The sequence below is a fragment of the Pseudophryne corroboree genome, chromosome 11 (assembly GCF_028390025.1).
Source record: "Pseudophryne corroboree isolate aPseCor3 chromosome 11, aPseCor3.hap2, whole genome shotgun sequence".
NCBI classification, from domain to species: domain Eukaryota; kingdom Metazoa; phylum Chordata; class Amphibia; order Anura; family Myobatrachidae; genus Pseudophryne; species Pseudophryne corroboree.
This window is the reverse complement of record NC_086454.1, coordinates 44,307,729-44,334,476: the sequence shown is the minus strand read 5'-3', so window position 1 is coordinate 44,334,476 and position 26,748 is coordinate 44,307,729. Positions and strand designations below refer to the sequence as shown.

At 50.0% G+C, this 26,748-nt stretch overlaps 1 protein-coding gene across 1 annotated transcript in view; it reads right to left on the bottom strand.

Annotated features, from left to right (window-relative positions):
• Positions 1-26,748, bottom strand: part of OTOG (otogelin) — a 416,567-nt gene that overhangs the window by 363,496 nt on the left and 26,323 nt on the right. Inside the window, exons 3-6 of the mRNA XM_063944165.1 lie at positions 24,156-24,231; positions 11,712-11,804; positions 11,416-11,570; positions 1,402-1,523 (exon numbers count right to left, since the gene is read on the bottom strand). Coding sequence (XP_063800235.1) covers positions 1,402-1,523; positions 11,416-11,570; positions 11,712-11,804; positions 24,156-24,231 — 446 coding nt within the window. The remainder of the gene's footprint in view (positions 1-1,401; positions 1,524-11,415; positions 11,571-11,711; positions 11,805-24,155; positions 24,232-26,748) is intronic.

The window sequence follows — 26,748 nt, the reverse complement described above, 5'->3', positions numbered from 1 at the left end:
GCGGCTCTACCCCATCTGCCTGCGGCTCCCCCCCCCTTCCTCTCCTGCTCTGGGTCCTACATCTCAGTCCGACATTTTTTTATCTCGGACTGAGATGGTCGAAAAGGGGGCCAAAACCGTTTTCGACAAAAGCACGTGGATCGGCAGCTATTCCACCGATCCACGTGCTTTTCAACAAGTCGAATTCCTCGACTTGTCGAATATATTGAATAGGTTGGAACCCCTTCCGACCTAGAAAAAATCGAAAACTGCCGTCTTTTCGACAGACGGCAGCTTTCAACGTCAATTGAATATACCCCTAGGACTAGCAGAATACTGTAATTATGTCCTGATATTTAAAGTGTTGATTGGCTTATTTTTCATAGGACTATAAAAGGAATATGTAAATGATGTAATCATTATCGCTGTTATGTTATAAGGTTCTGTATCGCCATGCAATAAAACATAAACACAACAAAAGAAAAAGCGCCATACAAGGTGACACAGTACAAGTTACAAGGAACAGCTAGAACAACGGAAACTCGTCCAAGAGGACAAGGCAAAAGGAAGTAAGAAAAACACATGGATTCGAGCATCAATCATTGACAGTAACTAGTCCTTCATTTTCAAGATACTTAATGGAATATACAAACAACATCCAAATTAGATACAATTATTTAGCAAAACTATTGAATATAGTTTGTTCATTAATTATTTGAATAATCTTCTCTGTAAACCAGAATTAAACCATTTTCTCCCCAGAATCCAATCCTTCATCCAAGGAGAAGATTCTCTTTTAGTAAAAGCCCACCACCTTTGTCTAGCAGGGAAATCACATTTCCGTGGACATCTATAGGACAATTATCCGTACACAGGACCCTGATGTTTAAAATGATTTTTGCCTACAGTGTAACTGACCAAAACTTACAAGAGGGGAGATGTGTAACCAAACATACTATATTTATGATTGTGCGTCAGCCAGTACAGTGTAATTGACCCAAACTTACGTGGGGTGATGTGTAACCAAACATACTATTTTTGTATCAGCCAGTAGAAAATTCCAGGTGACATCATCACGGGGGTCCCAATAATTGTAAAACACAAAACAGACTCTGCGAAAGCTCCTGCGATATCACTGTAAGTGCCACCACGCTTTACCAGCGGCAGAGGTCATTCCTTTTAGACGGTAAACTTTGGCGAATGAGGGTTTCTGCTAATCCAGCTTTGATAAACCTCCTGTATCCCTGAATCAATGTTGGTGGCTTTACCCCTTATCATAGCCTAGGGCATTGACTCTCTGTAAATACATCATGTTCTGCCGGGGGTACACCTGGCCTATAATACAATACAGGTTGGCTTCTCTTCAATGCAGGAGAGGTTTAGAGCAGTATTTCCATGGTAGGTAACTGAAATGTCACTTACCTGACGTTATTGTAAAGAACAATCTGGTTCTGTAACTTAATTTCCCCAACACCAGCAAAATACAGACTGACGGAGCGTGAGCAGGAATATGGGAGTGATGGGCAGTCTGGATCATTGTGCACCTGGAATAAATCAATGGTAAAATCACTGCCATGACACAGATAATACGATGTGCCGGTATTTACACCATAATATGGGCTGTGGACAGAGAGAAGACAGACGTTACCATGGTTTGATTCAATTAATCTTTATACACCAGTTCCAAATACTCCATTGCAAAGATTCCCTGGATCTGCTCTGACGAACATGTTTCTCTATAGAAGTTTGATTAGAATTTATTATATTGGACAGTATCCAGCACTGTTCTTGGATAATGGGCCGGATGTAGGGCCTAATTCCCTGATTGCTAGGCTGCGTTTTCGTACAGCCTGCGATCAGGTCTGAACTGCGCATGCACCGCAATGCGCAGGTGCGTCGGTCCGCAGTGACGGGGATCGTCGAACAGTGACGGGATGTGCGAGAAAAGCGATGGCACGGGCGATTGCAAGGTGACTGACAGGAAGAGGCCGTATATGGGTGGCAACTGACCGTTTTCAGGGAGTGTCCGTAGAAACGCATTAGGGACCAGGCATTTGGAGGGAGGGATTCTGATGTCAGCTCTGGACCTGATCATCGCACTGAAAGAGTAAGTCCTGGGCTGTGCGGAGACTGCACAAACTTCTGTCTGTGCAGCTCTCCTGCACATGAGATCGCACCCCTGCACAGCGATTTCCCCCACCCCCTGTAGGCGGCAACTACCGGATCGCAGGGATGCAAAAAACGCACCCTAGCGATCAGGTCTGAATTTGGCCCATAATGCAGTGCGAGACGGCTGGAGCTCAGAGATACCAGACGGACTTGTACATTTTTTAAAAGCAGCAAACGTTTACAAGGTAAAACCAGGATGGTATTGGCTTGTAAATATTTGCTGCTTTCAAAAACCGTATGAGTTCAGCTGGAATCTAGGAGCTCCAGCCGCCTCGTACTGTATTACATCCTGTCCAATGTCTACACTACTCAATATTCATAATACACGCTATATAGCGAGAGTACTATAAATGATCACTGAGCAGGGTCGGACTGGCCCATAGTGGTACAGGAGAAATCCCCTTTGGGCCCCACCCGTTCCTCTAATGCCAGGTTCCAGACTGTGCACTCAAATTATACCTGTTACTCTATTAGATGGTCAGTTACTTGGTCTGTAATGCTGGCTGAGCCACTGTGTGGGGCTGGCCACACCCCTTCTGCATGGGCCCCTACCACTGCATTCCCCTGGTGGCCCCTTCATTTTCCAGCCCCATACTGTCATTGAGAACTGGACACAAATTTTTAAACAGGAGGCTTGCGCTACATTGCGCTGATGTCACCACAATGCGAAAAACACTGTTTAAGTCGGACAATAACAAAATACAAACAAACAAAAAAGTGGCTTTAGGCAGGAATTACATTTCTAACAAAAGAAAAAGTTTTTTACTTTATTTGTTTTACAGGCTCGAAAAAATAAGAATTTACTCACCGGTAATTCTATTTCTCGTAGTCCGTAGTGGATGCTGGGAACTCCGTAAGGGCCATGGGAATAGACGGGCTCTGCAGGAGACTGGGCACTCTAAAGAAAAGATTAGGTACTATCTGGGGTGCACTGGCTCCTCCCTCTATGCCCCTCCTCCAGACCTCAGTTAGGGAAACTGTGCCCGGAAGAGCTGACATTACAAGGAAAGGAAATTTTGAATCCAGGGTAAGACTCATACCAGCCACACCAATCACACCGTACAACTTGTGATAACCTTACCCAGTTAACAGTGTGAACAACAACTGAGCCTCACTCAACGGATGGCTCATAACAATAACCCTTAGTTAAGCAATAACTATATACACGTATTGCAGAAAGTCCGCACTTGGGACGGGCGCCCAGCATCCACTACGGACTACGAGAAATAGAATTACCGGTGAGTAAATTCTTATTTTCTCTGACGTCTTAGTGGATGCTGGGAACTCCGTAAGGACCATGGGGATTATACCAAAGCTCCCAAATGGGCGGGAGAGTGCGGATGACTCTGCAGCACCGAATGAGCAAACACAAGGTCCTCCTCAGCCAGGGTATCAAACTTGTAGAACTTTGCAAATGTGTTTGAACCCGACCAAGTAGCCGCTCTGTAAAGCTGTAAAACCGAGACCCCTCGGGCAGCCGCCCAAGAAGAGCCCACCTTCCTTGTGGAATGGGCTTTTACCGATTTTGGATGCGGCAATCCAGCCGCAGAATGAGCCTGCTGAATCGTGCTACAGATCCAGCGAGCAATAGTTTGCTTTGAAGCAGGAGCACCCAGCTTGTTGGGTGCATGCAAGATAAACAGCGAGTCAGTCTTCCTGACTCCAGCCGTTCTGGAAACATATATTTTCAAAGCCCTGACTACGTCCAGCAACTTGGAGTCCTCCAAGTCCAGAGTAGCCGCAGGCACCACAATAGGTTGGTTCAAATGAAACGATGACACCACCTTTGGGAGAAATTGGGGACGAGTCCTCAATTCTGCCTTGTCCATATGGAAGATCAGATATGGGCTTTTACATGACAAAGCCGCCAATTCCGACACACGCCTAGCCGATGCTAAGGCCAACAGCATGACCACTTTCCACGTGAGATACTTTAGTTCCACGGTCTTAAGTGGCTCAAACCAGTGGGATTTCAGGAAATCCAACACAACGTTAAGATCCCAGGGTGCCACTGGTGGCACAAAAGGGGGCTGAATATGCAGCACTCCCTTAACAAATGTCTGAACCTCAGGCAGTGAAGCCAGTTCTTTTTGAAAGAAAATGGACAGGGCCGAAATCTGGACCTTTATGGACCCCAATTTTAGGCCCATAGTCACCACTGACTGTAGGAAGTGCAGGAGATGACCCAGTTGGAATTCCTCTGTAGGGGCCTTCCTGGTCTCACACCAAGCAACATACTTCCGCCATATACGGATGATAATGTTTTGCTGTCACGTCTTTCCTAGCCTTTATCAGCGTAGGAATAACTTCATCCGGAATGCCTTTTTCCGCTAGGATCCGGCGTTCAACCGCCATGCCGTCAAACGCAGCCGCGGTAAGTCTTGGAACAGACAGGGCCCTTGCTGCAGCAGGTCCTGTCTGAGAGGCAGAGGCCATGGGTCCTCTGTGCGCATTTCTTGCAGTTCCGGGTGCCAAGTCCTTCTTGGCCAGTCCGGAACAATGAGTATTGTTCTTATTCCTCTCTTTCTTACTATTCTCAGTACTTTTGGTATGAGAGGAAGAGGAGGAAACACATATACCGACCGGTACACCCACGGTGTCACTAGGGCGTCCACAGCTATCGCCTGAGGGTCCCTTGACCTGGCGCAATAACTTTTTAGCTTTTTGTTGAGGCGGGACGCCATCATGTCCACCTGTGGCAGTTCCCATCGGTTTGCAATCAGTTGGAAGACTTCTTGATGAAGTCCCCACTCTCCCGGGTGGAGGTCGTGTCTGCTGAGGAAGTCTGCTTCCCAGTTGTCCACTCCCGGAATGAACACTGCTGACAGTGCTTGCACGTGATTCTCCGCCCATCGAAGAATCTTTGTGGCTTCCGCCATTGCCATCCTGCTTCTTGTGCCGCCCTAGCGGTTTACATGGGCGACCGCCGTGATGTTGTCTGACTGAATCAGCACTGTCCGGTTTCGAAGCAGGGGCTCTGCTTGACTCAGGGCGTTGTAAATGGCCCTTAGTTCCAGAATATTTATGTGTAGAGAAGTCTCCAGACTTGACCACAGCCCTTGGAAGTTTCTTCCCTGAGTGACTGCCCCCCATCCTCGGAGGCTTGCATCCGTGGTCACCAGGACCCAGTCCTGTATGCCGAACCTGCGGCCCTCGAGAAGGTGAGCACTCTGCAGCCACCACAGAAGAGACACCCTGGCCCTTGGGGACAGGGTGATCAGCCGATGCATCTGAAGATGCGATCCGGACCACTTGTCCAACAGATCCCACTGAAAGATCCTTGCATGGAACCTGCCGAAGGGAATGGCTTCGTATGAAGCCACCATCTTTCCCAGGACTCGCGTGCAGTGATAGACCGAAACCTGTTTTGGTTTCAGGAGGTCCCTGACCAGAGATGCTAATTCCTGGGCCTTCTCCACCGGGAGAAACACCTTCTTCTGTTCTGTGTCCAGAATCATGCCCAGGAAAAGCAGACGCGTCGTAGGAATCAGCTGCGACTTTGGAACATTCAGAATCCAGCCGTGCTGTAGTAACACTTCCTGAGAGAGTGTTACGCTGATCAACAACTGCTCCCTGGACCTCGCCTTTATAAGGAGATCGTCCAAGTACGGGATAATTATAACTCCCTTCTGCCGAAGGAGTATCATCATTTCGGCCATTACCTTGGTAAATATTCTCGGTGCCGTGGACAGGCCAAACGGCAACGTCTGGAATTGGTAATGACAGTCCAGTACCACAAATCTGAGGTACTCCTGGTGAGGTGGGTAAATGGGGACATGCAAGTAAGCATCTTTGATGTCCAGCGACACCATAAAATCCCCCTCTTCCAGGCTTGCAATAACCGCTCTGAGCGATTACATTTTGAACTTGAATTTCTTTATATAAGTGTTCAAGGACTTTAAATTCAGAATGGGTCTCACCGAACCGTCCGGTTTCGGTACCACAAACATTGTGGAATAGTAACCCCTTCCCTGTTGAAGGAGGGGGACCCTGACAATCACTTGCTGGAGGTACAGCTTGTGAATTGCCGCCAGTACTACCTCCCTTTCCATGGGGGAAGCTGGCAAGGCTGATTTGAGGTAACGGCGGGGGGGAGTTGCTTCGAATTCCAGCTTGTATCCCTGAGATACAATTTGTATAGCCCAGAGATCCACCTGTGAGCGAACCCACTGGCTGCTGAAGTTTCGGAGACGCGCCCCCACCGCACCTGGCTCCGCCTGTGGAGCCCCAACATCATGCGGTGGACTTAGTGGAAGCAGGGGAGGACTTTTGTTCCTGGGAACTGGCTGCATGGTGCAGCTTCTTACCTCTACCCCTGCCTCTGGCAAGAAAGGATGCACCCCTGACCCTCTTGCCTTTTTGGGAACGAAAGGACTGCATTTGATAATACGGTGCTTTCTTAGGCTGTGAGGAAACCTGAGGCAAGAAAGTGGATTTTCCAGCTGACACGAGGTCCGACAGACCGTCCCCAAACAATTCCTCACCCTTATAAGGCAAAACCTCCATGTGTTTTTTTAGAATCAGCATCTCCTGTCCATTGCCGAGTCCATAAGACCCTCCTGGCAGAAATGGACATAGCATTAATTCTAGAGCCCAGCAGGCAAATGTCCCTCTGAGCATCTCGCATATATAAGACGACGTCTTTGATATGGCCCAGGGTTAGCAAAACAGTATCTCTGTCGAGGGAATCTATGTCGTCTAACAGAGTATCTGTCCACGCTGCTACAGCACTACACATCCAGGCTGAAGCAATAGCAGGTCTCAGTAGAGTACCGGAGTGTGTATACACTGACTTCAGGATAGCTTCCTGCTTTCTATCCGCAGGCTCCTTTAGGGCCGCCGTATCCTGAGACGGCAGGGCCACCTTTTTAGATAAGCGTGTCAGCGCCTTGTCCACCCTAGGGGATGTTTCCCAACGTAACCTGTCCGTTGGCGGGAAAGGGTACGCCATCAGTAACCTCTTAGAAATCACTAATTTCTTATCCGGGGAACTCCACGCTTCTCCACACAATTCATTTAATTCATCAGATGGGGGAAAAGTCACTGGCTGCTTTTTCTCCCCAAACATATAAACCCTCTTGGTATTAACCGGGTTACTCTCAGAAATGTGTAGTACATCTTTCATTGCAATAATCATGTATCGGATGGCCTTGGTCAATTTAGACTGTAAATGTGCCTCAGCATCGTCGACACTGGAGTTGGACTCCGTGTCGGCATCTGTGTCAACCATCTGAGATAGAGGGCGTTTATGAGACCCTGACGGTTTCTGAGTCGCCTGGGCAGGCGCGGGCTGAGACCCCGGCTGTCCCAAGGCTGCAGCGTCATCAAACCTTTTATGTAAGGAGTTTACATTGTCATTTAAGACCTTCCACATATCCATCCAATCAGGTGTCGGCCCCGACGGGGGCGATACCACACTTATCTGCCCTTGCTCCGCCTCCACGTAACCTTCCTCATCAAACATGTCGACACAGCCGTACCGACACACCGCACACACACAGGGAATGCTCAGACTGAGGACAGGACCCCACAAAGTCCTTTGGGGAGACAGAGAGAGAGTATGCCAGCACACACCACAGCGCTATATAACACAGGGATTTACACTGCTAATAAGTGATTTACCCAATAGCTGCTTTTTTTGTATTGTTTGCGCCTAAATTTATGTGCCCCCCCTCTCTTTTTAACCCGTCTTGTACCTGGAAACTGCAGGGGAGAGCCTGGGGAGCTGCTTCCAGCGGAGCTGTGAAGAGAAAATGGCGCTGGTGTGCTGAGGAAGAAGGCCCCGCCCCCTCAGTGGCGGGCTTCTGTCCCGCTTTCCATGTAAAAAAATGGCGGGGGTTTTTACATATATACAGTGCTAGACTGTATATATGTATGTTTTTATGCCAAAGGTACTTTGGTACTACAGTGACCGGAGTGTGTAAGTGTGCTGGAAGCAATGGCGCACAGCTGTGGTGCTGTGCGCTACCTTAATGAAGACAGGAGTCTTCAGCCGCCGATTTCGTCGTCTTCAAGCTTCTGTTCTTCTGGCTCTGCAAGGGGGACGGCGGCGCGGCTCCGGGAACGGACGATCGAGGACAGGTGCCTGTGTTCGAACCCTCTGGAGCTAATGGTGTCCAGTAGCCTAAGAAGCACAAACTAGCTGCAAGCAGGTAGGTTTGCTTCTCTCCCCTTAAGGGGGGTACACACGGAGAGATCCGTGCTTAAAATCTAAGCAATCTTGCTAGATTGCTTAGATTTTAAGCACGGATCTGCCGTGTGTATGCCCTCCAGCGATAGCGATGCGCGGCCCCGCCTGCATGCAGGCTCAATCTAGCGGGTCGCTCACTTCACCGTTGTGTGAAGTGAGCGGCCCCCCCGTCGGCTTTCCCCCTCGCTCAGCACATCGCGCTGTGCTGAGCGGGGTGAGAGATGTGTGCTGAGCGGTCTGTGTTAAGATCGCTCAGCACACATCTCTCCCTTGAGTACCCCCCTTTAGTCCCACGTAGCAGTGAGTCTGTTGCCAGCAGAAGCTCACTGAAAATAAAAAACCTAATAAATACTTTCTTTACTAGTAAGCTCAGGAGAGCCCACTAGGAGCACCCAGCTCTGGCCGGGCACAGATTCTAACTGAGGTCTGGATGAGGGGCATAGCGGGAGGAGCCAGTGCACACCAGATACTACCTAATCTTTTCTTTAGAGTGCCCAGTCTCCTGCGGAGCCCGTCTATTCCCATGTTCCTTACAGAGTTCCCAGCATCCAGTTGGACGTCAGAGAAACAAACGATTTAATAACATAAAAGTTTAATGAATTCGATAACAGAGGACGGTAACGTAATAATTTTTAGCATAAAAACGGGGATGTTCTTATACCGTATAAATTAGTAAACAAAAAAAAACATTTTTGAAGGATTAAAATTAAGAAATGAAGTTTTCAAATATTTAGCATTTTTAATTAGAGAAAATTCTTTAAAAAACGTGCAAAGATGCCACTTTTATTTTGGGTTCTTTTGCTGCAATTGAATAGCATTAGTGGGCCCCACAAGTTAGTTGTCCTGGGGCCACCACAAACTTTAATCCGGCCCTGGGAATTAATAACACAATAAGTAATTTCATTTCACAGAAAATCCTACTAGAAATAAAATATTGCACTTTCCTGGTCGCCCCCCAATTCATGGCGCACCGTCACGGTGAGATTAACCCTCTCATCTCCCCACAGCCGGGCAATAACAATGCCCTGCCTGTGTGGGGTGGATTATGTGTCCTGGGCAATGGGGCTGATAATTAAGGAACATAGCCCTTATTAAACATAATTGCTACGTTTGAAATTACTTCCCCCATCAAATAATTTTGTGTCCTGTCAGATCATTTCTGGGACAATATCTGATCTCAGCAACAAATTGCCGACAGCGGCTCAGAGATCTGCGCGGTACAAACCAAGCGATTCGCACTGCAATGGGATCTTGCGGTGGAGAACACATCAAAGAGAAAATTGAAGCCGGTGACAAGACATTTACAGCAGAAACATTATTTCACGAGACGGTAATATAAGAAGGGAACAATCATGAATATGCTGCGGGGATGGTTAGACGCTGCATTCTTCTGTAATACACCAGTGACAGAAAGAGATCACAGAGACGGTCTAACCGTTTATATGCCTGTGATAAGTCTCTGCTCCTGCACTAAGAGCCCAAACAGCCGGACACGAGTGTACAGCACAAAGCAGGCAGATAGCAAAGTTCACTATGGAGCCTTGTTCATTTTATATTAATAACCAAAATAAAAGGACCAATAACCGTCATATGTTTATTACTGTATATTGGTGGTCACTCCGAGTTGATCGCTAGCTGCATTCATTCGCTGTGCAGCGATGATGCAAAAAAACGCCACTTCTGCGCATGCGTATGCGGCACAATGCGCACGCGCGACGTACTATTACAACTAACGATGTAGTTTCACACAGGGTCTAGCGAAGCTTTTCAATCGCACTGCTGACCGCAGAGTGATTGACATGAAGTGGACGTTTCTGGGTGGCAACTGACCGTTTTCAGGGAGTGTTCGGAAACACGCAGGCATGCCAGGAAAAAAGCAGGCGTGGCTGGGCGAACGCAGGGCGTGTTTGTGACGTCAAAACAGGAACTGAATGGTCTGAAGTGATCTCAAGCGCTGAGTAAGTCTGAAGCTACTCTGAAACTGCACAAAAAAACTTTGTAGCCGCTCCTTTCATTCGCACTTCTGCAAAGCTAAAATACACTCCCAGTGGGAGGCGGCATAGCGTTTGCACGGCTGATAAAAACTGCTAGCGAGCAATCAACTCGGAATGACCACCATTGTTTCCGGATAACGGCGACATTTGTGAATGGGGCTACATTCCCTATGGATAATGAGGTTGCATTCCTCATCCATAATGAGACTACAGGGGTTGTGGTTAACATGCCGACTGTCAAGATCCCGGCATTCAGGATACAGACGCCGAATTGCCGACAATGCCACCAGCTGGAATCCCGGCGCACCAGGGCTATTCCTACTTGTGGGTGTACACGACACCCATAGAGTGGGAATAGATCCTGTGGCGAGAGCAGCGAGAATGCAAGGGGACTCTTAGCGCTCACCCCGCTGCTGTCATTCTGGTGGATGGAATGTCACTGTCGTATGTTGACAGCCGGCATCCCGTCCGCTGGCAAATCGTATGTATTCCGAATACAGTCTATAAGGCTATATTACCAATATATAAAGAGACCACATTCCCTAAATAGAATATAAGACTACATTCCCAATAAACACTACCAGTCAAAAGGGGTGGTCTTCAGTATGCCGAATGTCGGGATCCCGGCGCACAGTATACCGGCGCCGGAATCCCGACACCCGGCATACCGACATAAATTCTCTCTCGTGGGGGTCTACGACCCCCCTGGAGGGAGAATAAAATAGCATGGCGCGCGTAGCGCGCCACCGTGCCCGCAGCGTGGCGAGTGCAGCGAGCACGCAAGGGGCTCCTTTGTGCTTGCCACGGTGTCGGTATGCCGGCGGTCGGGCTCCCGGCGCCGGTATGCTGGTCGCCGGGAGCCCGGCCGCCGGTATACCATACTACACCCGTCAACAGGCTTAGAACATCCCAACTTTCTAGATTTTATTGATATTTAAGCAATTCCAGTCCAGTGAATAACCAGAACTGGTACAAATGCTGCTACCATACCGTACAACAGTGCAACAGACTAAGTGTGTCCCATAAAGCAGAGGTGGGGTGGTATATACAGTATAAACACACAGTATATATGGATCATCTGACCTGTATAGCAAAGCTCTGCTCGTCCGGCTCATTTTGGCGTAAGAGATCATATGTGAATTTTCCAGGGAAGAAGTAATAAAGTCCATCAAATGTTTCATAATGAGATTGTCCCCACGTACGGCAAATGTTCTCTCTCTCTGCCCCTGTGTTATACACTGGAAGATAATACAGCATATCCATTACTCATATATATATATATATATATATGTATACACACAGTCCGTACACTGACACATGCTGCACTGGTGGGCATGATGCGGGACAGGTGGGCATGTGACTGTGTATTATATATATACCTATCTGACATCGAGAGCCAGACGCGTTATATCGGCTGCAGTCACAGTACTTCTTCTGTATACATTCTCCTCCATTGAAACAAGGAAGAACTTCTGCGGGGGACAGAGGACAGGGTAAAGGAGAGCTGTTATACTGATAGCTGAGATGTACAGTACATGAGTAACATATATACGGGGCATGAGCAAAGAAACAGCTTTTATGCCATTGCCTGTACGTGATGCCCACTACCTGTGCCTGTACGTGATGCCCAGAACCTGTGCCTGTACGTGATGCCCACTACCTGTGTCTGTACGTGATGCCCACTACCTGTGCCTGTACGTGATGCCCACTACCTGTGTCTGTACGTGATGCCCACTACCTGTGCCTGTACGTGATGCCCACTACCTGTGTCTGCATGTGATGCCCACTACCTGTGCCTGTAGGTGATGCCCAGAACCTGTGCCTGCACGTGATGCCCACTACCTGTGCCTGTAGGTGATGCCCAGAATCTGTGCCTGCACGTGATGCCCACTACCTGTGCCTGTAGGTGATGCCCAGAACCTATGCCTGCACGTGATGGCCAGCACCTGTGTCTGTACGTGATGCCCAACACCTGTGCCTGTATGTTATGCCCAGCACCTGTGCCTGTATGTTATGCCCAGCACCTGTGCCTGTATGTTATGCCCAGCACCTGTGCCTCTACGTGATGCCCACTACTTGTGCCTGTACGTGATGCCCAACACCTGTGCCTGTTTGTGATGCCCACTACCTGTGCCTGTTTGTGATGCCCACTACCTGTGCCTGTTTGTGATGACCACTACCTGGGCCTGTACGTGATGCCCAGCACCTGTGCCCTCTACGTGATGCCCACTACCTGTACCTGTATGTGATGCCCAACACCTGTGCCTGTACGGGATGCCCACTACCTGTGCCTGTACGTGATGCCCAGCACCTGTGCCTGTATGTTATGCCCAGCATCTGTGCCCTCTACGTGATGCCCACTACCTGTGCCTGTTTGTGATGCCCAGCACTTGTGCCTGTACATGATGCCCAGTATCTCTGCCTGTACGTGATGCCCAGTATCTGTCCCTGTACGTGATGCCCAGTATCTGTGCCTGTACGTGATGCCCAGTATCTGTGCCTGCACATTATGCCCAGTACGTTTATGTGATGCCCACTACCTATGCCTGTATGTGATGCCCAGTTTCTGCGCCTGTACGTGATGCCCAGTATCTGTTCCTGTACAAGATGCCCAGCACCTGTGGCTGTACGTGATGCCCAGTATTTGTTCCTGTACATGATGCCCAGCACCTGTGGCTGTACGTGATGCCCAGTATCTGCGCCTGTACGTGATGCCCAGTATCTGCGCCTGTACGTGATGCCCAGTACCAGTACCTGTACGTGATACCCAGCACCTGTGCCTGTACGTGATGCCCAGCACATGTGGCTGTACGTGATGCCCAGTACCTGTATGTGATGTCCAGTACCTGTATGTGATGCCCACTACCTATGCCTGTATGTGATGCCCAGTATCTGCACCTGTATGTGATACCCAGTACCAGTACCTGTATGTGATGCCCAGTACCAGTACCTGTATGTGATGCCCACTCCTGATGAAGGGGCTGCGCGCCCCGAAACGTTGATATAACTCTGCAGCTTGTTTACTAAATATTCTTTTGCACCTTCAAGTCTCTGAGTGCCGCCTTCTTTACATGGGATATATATATATATATATATATATATATACACACACACACACACACACACTAGTTTTACGGACCCAGCATATACTGGGTCACCCCAGTCCCCACCCCCGTGATTGGCTCCACCCAGTTCTGGAAACCCCCCCATGCAAATCCTGCGTTTGCCACTGCAGTCTGATCATTGGCTCTTGCTATAAATCCCAGATGTTCTATCTGTATGGATATCATGCTGCAGAGTCTGAGGGTTATTAGTTACTGTCATTAGGAAATGATGAACACACAGGTTAAATTGAATTTGCTGTCAGGTACATCAGGATAATCCCCCGCTTTCATCCGGACACCTGGGCGGGCAGGTGCAGACGCTGCAGTAACCTTATGGGGAGTTTCCTATATCACCCTAAAACAAGACTTCATCTCAAGCAGTTTCCAGGTCAGCGATTCGTAAACCTTTGAAAATTAAAATCCTCCATCAGACTGCTTATATAATAGCTGGCCGGCATAATATAACCATCATTAATGAAATACAGGACGCGTCTGCTAGCAGAAGTAATGTCATCCTTCTGACTGACATTTCCACAGGTCTCCACCCAGTTATTAGACGCTATTTATTAAAGGGCAAGCTCCATCTGCTGCAAGAGATGAAGTTACCAGTGTCACCACAGCCCGAATAACATTCCATAATAATAAGGAAATCAGCCGCAGGCGGGAGACGGACAGGGCTCATTCTGTGGGAAGGGGACAGTGTCTAGAGACGGGGGAGAAGTATCAAAGACTCATCACTTGAAATGAGATAAAGTACCAGCCAATCAGCACCTTACTGCTATGTTATAGGCTGTGCTTGAAAAATGACAGATGCTGATTGGTTGGTAGTTTATCTCTCTCCAAGCTTTGATACACAGTGAAATATATGTATAACTACAGTTAATAAACCCCAGCAGACTCTCGCTGTTACCTACAAATCATTAGGCAGCCACTGTTGTCTATTTTTCTACCTTGTATGGGAATTACTGAGAATGGGGGAGAATATAATACTACAATTGTACATTGGCCCTCATTCCGAGTCGTTCGCTCGGTAATTTTCTTCGCATCGCAGCGTTTTTCAGCTTAGTGCGCATGCGCAATGTTCGCACTGCGACTGCGCCAAGTAATTTTGCTATGAAGATAGTTTTTTTACTCACGGCTTTTTCTTCGCTCCGGCGATCGTAGTGTGATTGACAGGAAATGGGTGTTACTGGGCGGAAACACGGCGTTTTATGGGCGTGTGGATAAAAACGCTACCGTTTCCGGAAAAAACGCGGGAGTGGCTGGAGAAACGGAGGAGTGTCTGGGCGAACGCTGGGTGTGTTTATGACGTCAAACCAGGAACGACAAGCACTGAACTGATCGCAGATGCCGAGTAAGTCTGAAGCTACTCTGAAACTGCTAAGTAGTTTGTAATCGCAATATTGCGAATACATCGTTCGCAATTTTAAGAAGCTAAGATTCACACCCAGTAGGCGGCGGCTTAGCGTGTGTAACTCTGCTAAAATCGCCTTGCGAGCGAACAACTCGGAATGAGGGCCATTATACAGTTCTGAAACTGTATATAGGGGGTCATTCCGAGTTGATCGTAGCTGTGCTAAATTTAGCACAGCTACGATCATTCACACTGACATGCGGGGTGACGCCCAGCACAGGGCTAGTCCGCCCCGCATGTCAGTGCCGACCCCCCTGCAGAAGTGCAAAGGCATCGCACAGCGGCGTTGCCTTTGCACTTCAAGAGTAGCTCCCGGCCAGCGCAGCTTTAGCGTGCTGGCCAGGAGCTACTCGTCGCTCCCCGGCCCGCAGCGGCTGCGTGTGACGTCACGCAGCAACTGCGGCCTGCCCCCTGTTCGGTCCGGCCATGCCTGCGTTGGCCGGACCACTCCCACATAACGGCACCTAAACGCCGCCATTCTGCCTCCTCCCGCCCAGCGATCGCCTCTGCCTGTCAATCAGGCAGAGGCGATTGCAGCCCTGCTATGGCCTTTGGCCGTCTGGCATGCGCCGCTGCACTACGGCGCCGGCGCATGTGCAGTAGGGACCCGTTTGCTCGGCTGCGCCAAAAAGCTGCAAGCGAGCGGGTCAGAATGACCCCCATAGACCTGTGTGTGGGCAAGTACAGATGGGTCCATGTTTATCTTGATCTTTAATAGGATTAACTGAGACTGGGCAGTCGGACTTAGGGGGTCATTCCGACCCGTTCGCACGCTGTAGTTTGTCGCAGTGGTGTGAACGGGTCGGAACTGTGCATGCGGAAAAAGTGATCGCAGCGGCGATCGCAAGAAGAGTGACAGGTGGGAGGCGTTCCGGGGCATCAACTGACCGTTTTCCCTGCGTGGTGTGGCGAACGCAGGCGTGTCAAGGCGTTTGGAGGGCAGATGTCTGACGTCAATTCCGGGACCTTCGTCGCTGGATCCGTCGCACAGGGTAAGTATATCCAGGCTGGTCTTGTTTTGCAGGAAACTTTTTTAGCATAGCAGGGCTGCACAAGCGATCGCAGCCCTGCTATGCAGAAATACACTCCCCCATAGGCGGCGTCTAGTTGATCGCACGGGCAGCAAAAAGTTGCTACGAGCGATCAACTCGGAATGAGGGCCTTAATCCCCTGCTGTAATGACTTAATCCCCTGCTGTATTGTTCTCTGTATTGTATTGCAGCTGAGAACAATAGATGAAAGTCTTATGTTAATAAATCAAGTTGTGCCTAGGCGCAGCAAACTAGCCAAGATAACCGGGGACACATCTGTATCTCATTGGGTGATTTCTGTGATCATATAATGGGGGATATGTGCCTGGTTCAGAGTTGCATGTAAAGAGTTCGCAATTGGTGCCCACAGTAAATGTGAGTCTCAGTATGTTTTCATGGTCGCCTGCATCTATGCGACCGCTCTGCCCCCATCCATCTGCTCACTAAAGCAGCTGTCATTATTATCATCAGCACATGTGCAGCAGCCCTATACTCTGTGCAGGAGATCTGTGCAGCAGCCCTATACTCTGTGCATGAGATCTGTGCAGCAGCCCTATACTCTGTGCAGGAGATCTGTACTGCAGTCCTATACTCTGTGCAGGAGATCTGTGCATCAGCCCTATACTCTGTGCAGGAGATCTGTACTGCAGTCCTATACTCTGTGCAGGAGATCTGTGCAGCAGCCCTATACTCTGTGCAGGAGATCTGTGCAGCAGCCCTATACTCTGTGCAGGAGATCTGTGCAGCAGCCCTATACTCTGTGCAGGAGATCTGTGCAGCAGTGCTATACTCTGTGCATGAGATCTGTGCAGCAGCCCTATACTCTGTGCAGGAGATCTGTGCTGCAGTCCTATACTCTGTGCAGGAGATCTGTACTGCAGTCCTATACTCTGTGCATGAGATCTGTGCAGCAGCCCTATACTCTGTGCAGGAGATCTGTGCAGCAGTCCTATACTCTGTGCAGGAGATCTGTGCAGCAGCCCTATACTCTGTGCAGGTGATCTGTGCAGCAGCCCTATACTCTGTGCAGGAGATCTGTGCAGCAGCCCCATACTCTGTGCATGAGATCTGTGCAGCAGCCCTATACTCTGTGCAGGAGATCTGTACTGCAGTCCTATACTCTGTGCAGGAGATCTGTGCAGCAGCCCTATACTCTGTGCAGGAGATCTGTGCAGCAGCCCTATACTCTGTGCAGGAGATCTGTACTGCAGTCCTATACTCTGTGCAGGAGATCTGTACTGCAGTCCTATACTCTGTGCAGGAGATCTGTGCAGCAGCACTATACTCTGTGCAGGAGATCTGTGCAGCAGTCCTATACTCTGTGCAGGAGATCTGTACTGCAGTCCTATACTCTGTGCAGGAGATCTGTGCAGCAGTCCTATACTCTGTGCAGGAGATCTGTACTGCAGTCCTATACTCTGTGCAGGAGATCTGTGCAGCAGCCCTATACTCTGTGCAGGAGATCTGTGCAGCAGCCCTATACTCTGTGCAGGAGATCTGTGCAGCAGCCCTATACTCTGTGCATGAGATCTGTGCAGCAGCCCTATACTCTGTGCAGGAGATCTGTACTGCAGTCCTATACTCTGTGCAGGAGATCTGTGCAGCAGCACTATACTCTGTGCAGGAGATCTGTGCAGCAGCCCTATACTCTGTGCAGGAGATCTGTACTGCAGTCCTATACTCTGTGCAGGAGATCTGTGCAGCAGTCCTATACTCTGTGCAGGAGATCTGTGCAGCAGCCCTACACTCTGTGCATGAGATCTGTGCAGCAGCCCTATACTCTGTGCATGAGATCTGTACTGCAGTCCTATACTCTGTGCAGGAGATCTGTGCAGCAGCACTATACTCTGTGCAGGAGATCTGTGCAGCAGTCCTATACTCTGTGCAGGAGATCTGTACTGCAGTCCTATACTCTGTGCATGAGATCTGTGCAGCAGCCCTATACTCTGTGCAGGAGATCTGTGCAGCAGTCCTATACTCTGTGCAGGAGATCTGTACTGCAGTCCTATACTCTGTGCAGGAGATCTGTGCAGCAGCCCTATACTCTGTGCAGAAGATCTGTGCAGCAGTCCTATACTCTGTGCAGGAGATCTGTGCAGCAGCCCTATACTCTGTGCAGGAGATCTGTGCGGCAGCCCTATACTCTGTGCAGGAGATCTGTGCAGCAGCCCTATACTCTGTGCAGGAGATCTGTGCAGCAGTCCTATACTCTGCGCAGAAGATCTGTGCAGCAGTCCTATACTCTGTGCAGGAGATCTGTGCAGCAGCCCTATACTCTGTGCAGGAGATCTGTGCATCAGCCCTATACTCTGTGCAGGAGATCTGTGCAGCAGCCCTATACTCTGTGCAGGAGATCTGTGCAGCAGCCCTATACTCTGTGCAGGAGATCTGTACTGCAGCCCTATACTCTGTGCAGGAGATCTGTACTGCAGTCCTATACTCTGTGCAGGAGATCTGTGCAGCAGTCCTATACTCTGTGCAGGAGATCTGCGCAGCAACCCTATACTCTGTGCAGGAGATCTGTGCATCAGCCCTATACTCTGTGCAGGAGATCTGTACTGCAGCCCTATACTCTGTGCAGGAGATCTGTGCAGCAGCCCTATACTCTGTGCAGGAGATCTGTACTGCAGCCCTATACTCTGTGCAGGAGATCTGTGCAGCAGTCCTATACTCTGTGCAGGAGATCTGCGCAGCAGCCCTATACTCTGTGCAGGAGATCTGTGCAGCAGCCCTATACTCTGTGCAGGAGATCTGTGCGGCAGCACTATACTCTGTGCAGGAGATCTGTGCAGCAGCCCTATACTCTGTGCAGGAGATCTGTGCATCAGCCCTATACTCTGTGCAGGAGATCTGTACTGCAGTCCTATACTCTGTGCAGGAGATCTGTACTGCAGTCCTATACTCTGTGCAGGAGATCTGTGCAGCAGCCCTATACTCTGTGCAGGAGATCTATGCAGCAGCCCTATACTCTGTGCAGGAGATCTGTGCAGCAGCCCTATACTCTGTGCAGGAGATCTGTGCAGCAGCCCTATACTCTGTGCAGGAGATCTGTACTGCAGTCCTATACTCTGTGCAGGAGATCTGTGCAGCAGCCCTATACTCTGTGCAGGAGATCTGTACTGCAGTCCTATACTCTGTGCAGGAGATCTGTGCAGCAGCCCTATACTGTGGGGGTAATTCCAAGTTGATCGCAGCAGGAAATTTTTTAGCAGTTGGGCAAAACCATGTGCACTGCAGGGGGGGCAGATTTAACATTTGCAGAGAGAGTTAGATTTGGGTGGGTTATTTTGTTTCTGTGCAGGGTAAATACTGGCTGCTTTATTTTTACACTGCAATTTAGATTGCAGATTGAACTCACCAGACCCAAATCTATCTCTCTCTGCACATGTTATATTTGCCTCCCCTGCAGTGCACATGGTTTTGCCCAACTGCTAAAAAATTTCCTGCTGCGATCAACTTGGAATTACCCCCTCTGTGCAGGAGATCTGTGCAGCAGCCCTATACTCTGTGCAGGAGATCTGTGCAGCAGCCCTATACTCTGTGCAGGAGATCTGTACAGCAGCCCTATACTCTGTGCAGGAGATCTGTGCAGCAGCCCTATACTCTGTGCAGGAGATCTGTGCAGCAGTGCTATACTCTGTGCAGGAGATCTGTGCAGCAGCCCTATACTCTGTGCAGGAGATCTGTGCAGCAGCCCTATACTCTGTGCAGGAGATCTGTGCAGCAGTGCTATACTCTGTGCAGGAGATCTGTGCAGCAGCCCTATACTCTGTGCATGAGATCTGTGCAGCAGCCCTATACTCTGTGCAGGAGATCTGTGCAGCAGCCCTATACTCTGTGCAGGAGATCTGTGCAGCAGCCCTATACTCTGTGCAGGAGATCTGTGCAGCAGCCCTATACTCTGTGCATGAGATCTGTGCAGCAGCCCTATACTCTGTGCAGGAGATCTGTGCAGCAGCCCTATACTCTGTGCAGGAGATCTGTGCAGCAGCCCTATACTCTGTGCAGGAGATCTGTGCAGCAGCCCTATACTCTGTGCAGGAGATCTGTGCAGCAGTGCTATACTCTGTGCAGGAGATCTGTGCAGCAGCCCTATACTCTGTGCAGGAGATCTGTGCAGCAGCCCTATACTCTGTGCAGGAGATCTGTACAGCAGCCCTATACTCGGTGCAGGAGATCTGTGCAGCAGCCCTATACTCTGTGCAGGAGATCTGTGCAGCAGTCCTATACTCTGTGCAGAAGATCTGTACTGCAGTCTATACTCTGTGCAGGAGATCTGTGCAGCAGTCCTATACTCTGTGCAGGAGATCTGTGCAGCAGTGCTATACTCTGTGCAGGAGATCTGTGCAGCAGTCCTATACTCTGTGCAGGAGATCTGTACTGCAGCCCTATACTCTGTGCAGGAGATCTGTGCATCAGCCCTATACTCTGTGCAGGAGATCTGTGCAGCAGCCCTATACTCTGTGCAGGAGATCTGTGCAGCAGCCCTATACTCTGTGCAGGAGATCTGTGCAGCAGCCCTATACTCTGTGCAGGAGATCTGTGCAGCAGCCCTATACTCTGTGCAGGAGATCTGTACTGCAGTCCTATACTCTGTGCAGGAGATCTGTACAGTAGCCCTATACTCTGCGCTGGAGATCTGTACAGCAGCCCTATACTCTGTGCAGGAGATCTGTACTGCAGCCCTATACTCTGTGCAGGAGATCTGTGCATCAGCCCTATACTCTGTGCAGGAGATCTGTGCAGCAGCCCTATACTCTGTGCAGGAGATCTGTGCAGCAGCCCTATACTCTGTGCAGGAGATCTGTGCAGCAGCCCTATACTCTGTGCAGGAGATCTGTACAGCAGCCCTATACTCTGTGCAGGAGATCTGTACTGCAGTCCTATACTCTGTGCAGGAGATCTGTGCATCAGCCCTATACTCTGTGCAGGAGATCTGTGCAGCAGTCCTATACTCTGTGCAGGAGATCTGCGTAGCAGCCCTATACTCTGTGCAGGAGATCTGTGCAGCAGCCCTATACTCTGTGCAGGAGATCTGTGCAGCAGCCCTATACTCTGTGCAGGAGATCTGTACAGCAGCCCTATACTCTGTGCAGGAGATCTGTACTGCAGTCCTATACTCTGTGCAGGAGATCTGTGCATCAGCCCTATACTCTGTGCAGGAGATCTGTGCAGCAGTCCTATACTCTGTGCAGGAGATCTGTGCAGCAGCCCTATACTCTGTACAGGAGATCTGTACTGCAGTCCTATACTCTGTGCAGGAGATCTGTACTGCAGCCCTATACTCTGTGCAGGAGATCTGTGCAGCAGCCCTATACTCTGTGCAGGAGATCTGTACTGCAGTCCTATACTCTGTGCAGGAGATCTGTGCAGCAGCCCTATACTCTGTGCAGGAGATCTGTGCAGCAGCCCTATACTCTGTGCAGGAGATCTGTGCAGCAGCCCTATACTCTGTGCAGGAGATCTGTACTGCAGTCCTATACTCTGTGCAGGAGATCTGTGCAGCAGCCCTATACTCTGTGCAGGAGATCTGTGCAGCAGCCCTATACTCTGTGCAGGAGATCTGTGTAGCAGCCCTATACTCTGTGCAGGAGATCTGTGCAGCAGCCCTATACTCTGTGCAGGAGATCTGTACTGCAGTCCTATACTCTGTGCAGGAGATCTGTGCATCAGCCCTATACTCTGTGCAGGAGATCTGTGCAGCAGCCCTATACTCTGTGCAGGAGATCTGTACAGCAGCCCTATACTCTGTGCAGGAAATCTGTACTGCAGTCCTATACTCTGTGCAGGAGATCTGTGCATCAGCCCTATACTCTGTGCAGGAGATCTGTGCAGCAGTCCTATACTCTGTGCAGGAGATCTGCGCAGCAGCCCTATACTCTGTGCAGGAGATCTGTGCAGCAGCCCTATACTCTGTGCAGGAGATCTGTACAGCAGCCCTATACTCTGTGCAGGAGATCTGTACTGCAGTCCTATACTCTGTGCAGGAGATCTGTGCATCAGCCCTATACTCTGTGCAGGAGATCTGTGCAGCAGTCCTATACTCTGTGCAGGAGATCTGCGCAGCAGCCCTATACTCTGTGCAGGAGATCTGTGCAGCAGCCCTATACTCTGTGCAGGAGATCTGTGCAGCAGCCCTATACTCTGTGCAGGAGATCTGTACTGCAGTCCTATACTCTGTGCAGGAGATCTGTGCATCAGCCCTATACTCTGTGCAGGAGATCTGTGCATCAGCCCTATACTCTGTGCAGGAGATCTGTGCATCAGCCCTATACTCTGTGCAGGAGATCTGTGCAGCAGCCCTATACTCTGTGCAGGAGATCTGTGCAGCAGTCCTATACTCTGTGCAGGAGATCTGTGCAGCAGTCCTATACTCTGTGCAGGAGATCTGTACTGCAGTCCTATACTCTGTGCAGGAGATCTGTGCAGCAGCCCTATACTCTGTGCAGGAGATCTGTGCAGCAGCACTATACTCTGTGCAGGAGATCTGTACTGCAGTCCTATACTCTGTGCAGGAGATCTGCGCAGCAGCCCTATACTCTGTGCAGGAGATCTGTACTGCAGCCCTATACTCTGTGCAGGAGATCTGTGCAGCAGCCCTATACTCTGTGCAGGAGATCTGTACTGCAGTCCTATACTCTGTGCAGGAGATCTGTACTGCAGTCATATACTCTGTGCAGGAGATCTGTACTGCAGTCCTATACTCTGTGCAGGAGATCTGTACTGCAGCCCTATACTCTGTGCAGGAGATCTGTGCAGCAGCCCTATACTCTGTGCAGGAGATCTGTGCAGCAGCACTATACTCTGTGCAGGAGATCTGTGCAGCAGCCCTATACTCTGTGCAGGAGATCTGTACTGCAGTCCTATACTCTGTGCAGGAGATCTGTGCAGCAGCACTATACTCTGTGCAGGAGATCTGTACTGCAGTCCTATACTCTGTGCAGGAGATGTGTGCAGCAGTCCTATACTCTGTGCAGGAGATCTGTGCTGCAGTCCTATACTCTGTGCAGGAGATCTGTGCTGCAGTCCTATACTCTGTGCAGGAGATCTGTACTGCAGTCCTATACTCTGTGCAGGAGATCTGTGCAGCAGTCCTATACTCTGTGCAGGAGATCTGTGCAGCAGCCCTATACTCTGTGCAGGAGATCTGTGCAGCAGCACTATACTCTGTGCAGGAGATCTGTGCAGCAGCACTATACTCTGTGCAGGAGATCTGTGCAGCAGCCCTATACTCTGTGCAGGAGATCTGTGCAGCAGCACTATACTCTGTGCAGGAGATCTGTGCAGCAGCCCTATACTCTGTGCAGGAGATCTGTGCAGCAGCCCTATACTCTGTGCAGGAGATCTGTGCAGCAGCCCTATACTCTGTGCAGGAGATCTGTGCAGCAGCCCTATACTCTGTGCAGGAGATCTGTGCAGCAGCACTATACTCTGTGCAGGAGATCTGTGCAGCAGCCCTATACTCTGTGCAGGAGATCTGTACTGCAGTCCTATACTCTGTGCAGGAGATCTGTGCAGCAGCCCTATACTCTGTGCAGGAGATCTGTGCAGCAGCACTATACTCTGTGCAGGAGATCTGTGCAGCAGCACTATACTCTGTGCAGGAGATCTGTACAGCAGCCCTATACTCTGTGCAGGAGATCTGTACTGCAGTCCTATACTCTGTGCAGGAGATCTGTACTGCAGTCCTATACTCTGTGCAGGAGATCTGTACTGCAGTCCTATACTCTGTGCAGGAGATCTGTACTGCAGTCCTATACTCTGTGCAGGAGATCTGTGCAGCAGCCCAATACTCTGTGCAGGAGATCTGTGCGGCAGCCCTATACTCTGTGCAGGAGATCTGTGCAGCAGCCCTATACTCGGTGCAGGAGATCTGTGCAGCAGCCCTATACTCTGTGCAGGAGATCTGTACTGCAGTCCTATACTCTGTGCAGGAGATCTGTACTGCAGTCCTATACTCTGTGCAGGAGATCTGTGCAGCAGTCCTATACTCTGTGCAGGAGATCTGTGCAGCAGCCCTATACTCTGTGCAGGAGATACTCGGTGCTGCTGGCCTTTCGCTTTCCAGTAACACCCACGCACCTGCATAGGAGATCTGACGGAGATATGTGTGACTGTACGCTGTGTATGCAGATCCTGACACCGTTGCAGTCTGCTACAGTACAACTCCTGACTGCCAAAACAAAGCGGGAATTGTGTGCAACTCTAAATCCAGCCATTTATCTTTCAAGAAGCAGGTGAGCATGCCCTTGCTGTGTAATGAGGGTATCTTACCACACTTTACTTTGGGTGCCCTCCGTTCCACAGGGGAGAGTAGCGCTGCAGGTAATCTGGGTGTTGTTCTGGATTCCTAAATAAAGAGGAAGGTGAAAACATGAACATGTGTGAGTACCTGTCTCACTCACTGGACTGCAACAGGCAACAAAGAGTAATCCCCTCCAATGATAGCAGACTACTGACCCCTGATTGCAGACCATGTTATACACCAATACATTGCTCATTCATTACTGCATAGTACCACATGTCAGCAGCAAGTATGTTAGCAGTTGGGCAAAACCATGGGGGTAATTCCAAGTTGATCGCAGCAGGAAATTTTTTCGCAGTTGGGCAAAACCATCTGCACTGCAGGTGTGGCAGATATAACATGTGCAGAGAGAGTTAGATTTGGGTGGGTTATATTGTTTCTGTGCAGGGTAAATACTGGCTGCTTTATTTTTACACTGCAATTTAGATTGCAGATTGAACTCACCACACCCAAATCTATCTCTCTCTGCACATGTTATATCTGCTCCCCTGCAGTGCACATGGTTTTGCCCAACTGCGAAAAATTTCCTGCTGCGATCAACTTGGAATTACCCCCCATGTGCACTGCAGGGGGGGCAGATATAACATGTGCAGAGAGAGTTAGATTTGGGTGGGGTGTATTAAAACTGAAATCTAAATTGCAGTGTAAAACTAAAGCAGCCAGTATTTACCCTGCACAGAAACAAAACAACCCACCCAAATCTAACTCTCTCTGCACATGTTATATCTGCCTCCCCTGCAGTGCACATGGTTTTGCCCAACTGCTAACAAAAATCCTGCTGTGATCAACTTGGAATTACCCCCTCTGTACTGTCCCCAGAGCTCCCTGTGTGACATTCCCTCTTACCGCCCCATGTGTCACAGTCATTAGTGCCCTCTTACCGCCCCGTGTGTCACAGTCATTAGTGCCCTCTTACCGCCCCGTGTGTCACAGTCATTAGTGCCCTCTTACCGCCCCATGTGTCAGAGTCATTAGTGCCCTCTTACCTCCCCGTGTGTCACAGTCATTAGTGTCCTCTTACCGCCCCATGTGCCACAGCCACTAGTGCCCTATTACCACCCCGTGTGTCACAGACATTAGTGCCCTCTTACCGCCCCGTGTGTCACAGTCATTAGTGCCCTTTTACCGCCCCGTGTGTCAGTCATTAGTGTCCTCTCACCGCCCCGTGTGTCACAGTCATTAGTGCCCTCTAACCGCCCCGTGTGTCACAGCCACTAGTGCCCTATTACCACCCCGTGTGTCACAGTCATTAGTGCCCTCTTACCGCCCCATGTGTCACAGTCATTAGTGCCCTCTTACCGCCCCATGTGTCACAGTCATTAGTGCCCTCTTACCGCCCCGTGTGTCAGTCATTAGTGCCCTCTAACCGCCCCGTGTGTCACAGTCATTAGAGTTCTCTTACCGCCCCGTGTATCACAGTCATTAGTGCCCTCTTACCGCCCCGTGTGTCACAGTCATTAGTGCCCTCTTACCGCCCCGTGTGTCACAGTCATTAGTGCCTTCTTACCGCCCCGTGTGTCACAGTCATTAGAGTCCTCTTACCGCCCCGTGTGTCACAGTCATTAGTGTCCTCTTACCACCCCGTGTGTCACAGTCATTAGTGTCCTCTTACCGCCCTGTGTGTCACAGTCATTAGTGTCCTCTCACCGCCCCGTGTGTCACAGTCATTAGTGCCCTATTACCGCCCCATGTGTCAGAGTCATTAGTGCCCTCTTACCGCCCCATGTGTCACAGTCATTAGTGCCCTCTTACCGCCCTGTGTGTCAGTCATTAGTGCCCTCTAACCGCCCCGTGTGTCACAGTCATTAGAGTCCTCTTACCGCCCCGTGTGTCACAGTCATTAGTGCCCTCTTACCGCCCTGTGTGTCAGAGTCATTAGTGTCCTCTTACCGCCCCATGTGTCACAGTCACTAGTGCCCTCTTACCGCCCCATGTGTCACAGTCATTAGTGTCCTCTTACCACCCCGTGTGTCACAGTCATTAGTGCCCTCTTACCGCCCCATGTGTCACAGTCATTAGTGCCCTCTTACCGCCCCGTGTGTCACAGTCATTAGTGCCCTCTTACCGCCCCATGTGTCACAGTCATTAGTGTCCTCTTACCACCCCGTGTGTCACAGTCATTAGTGCCCTCTTATCGCCCCGTGTGTCACAGTCATTAGTGTCCTCTTACCGCCCTCTGTGTCACAGTCATTAGTGTCCTCTCACCGTCCCATGTGTCACAGTCATTAGTGCCCTCTTACCGGCCCGTGTGTCACAGTCATTAGCACCCTCTTACCGGCCCGTGTGTCACAGTCATTAGTGTCCTCTTACCGCCCCGTGTGTCACAGTCATTAGTGTCCTCTTACCGCCCCGTGAGTCACAGTCACTAGTGCCCTATTAGCACCCAATGTGTCACAGTCATTAGTGTCCTCTTACCGCCCCGTGTGTCACAGTCATTAGTGCCCTCTCACCGCCCCATGTGTCACAGTCATTAGTGTCCTCTCACCGCCCCTTTTGTCACAGTCATTAGTGCCTTCTCAACGCCCCGTGTGTCACAGTCATTAGTGTCCTCTTACCGCCCCG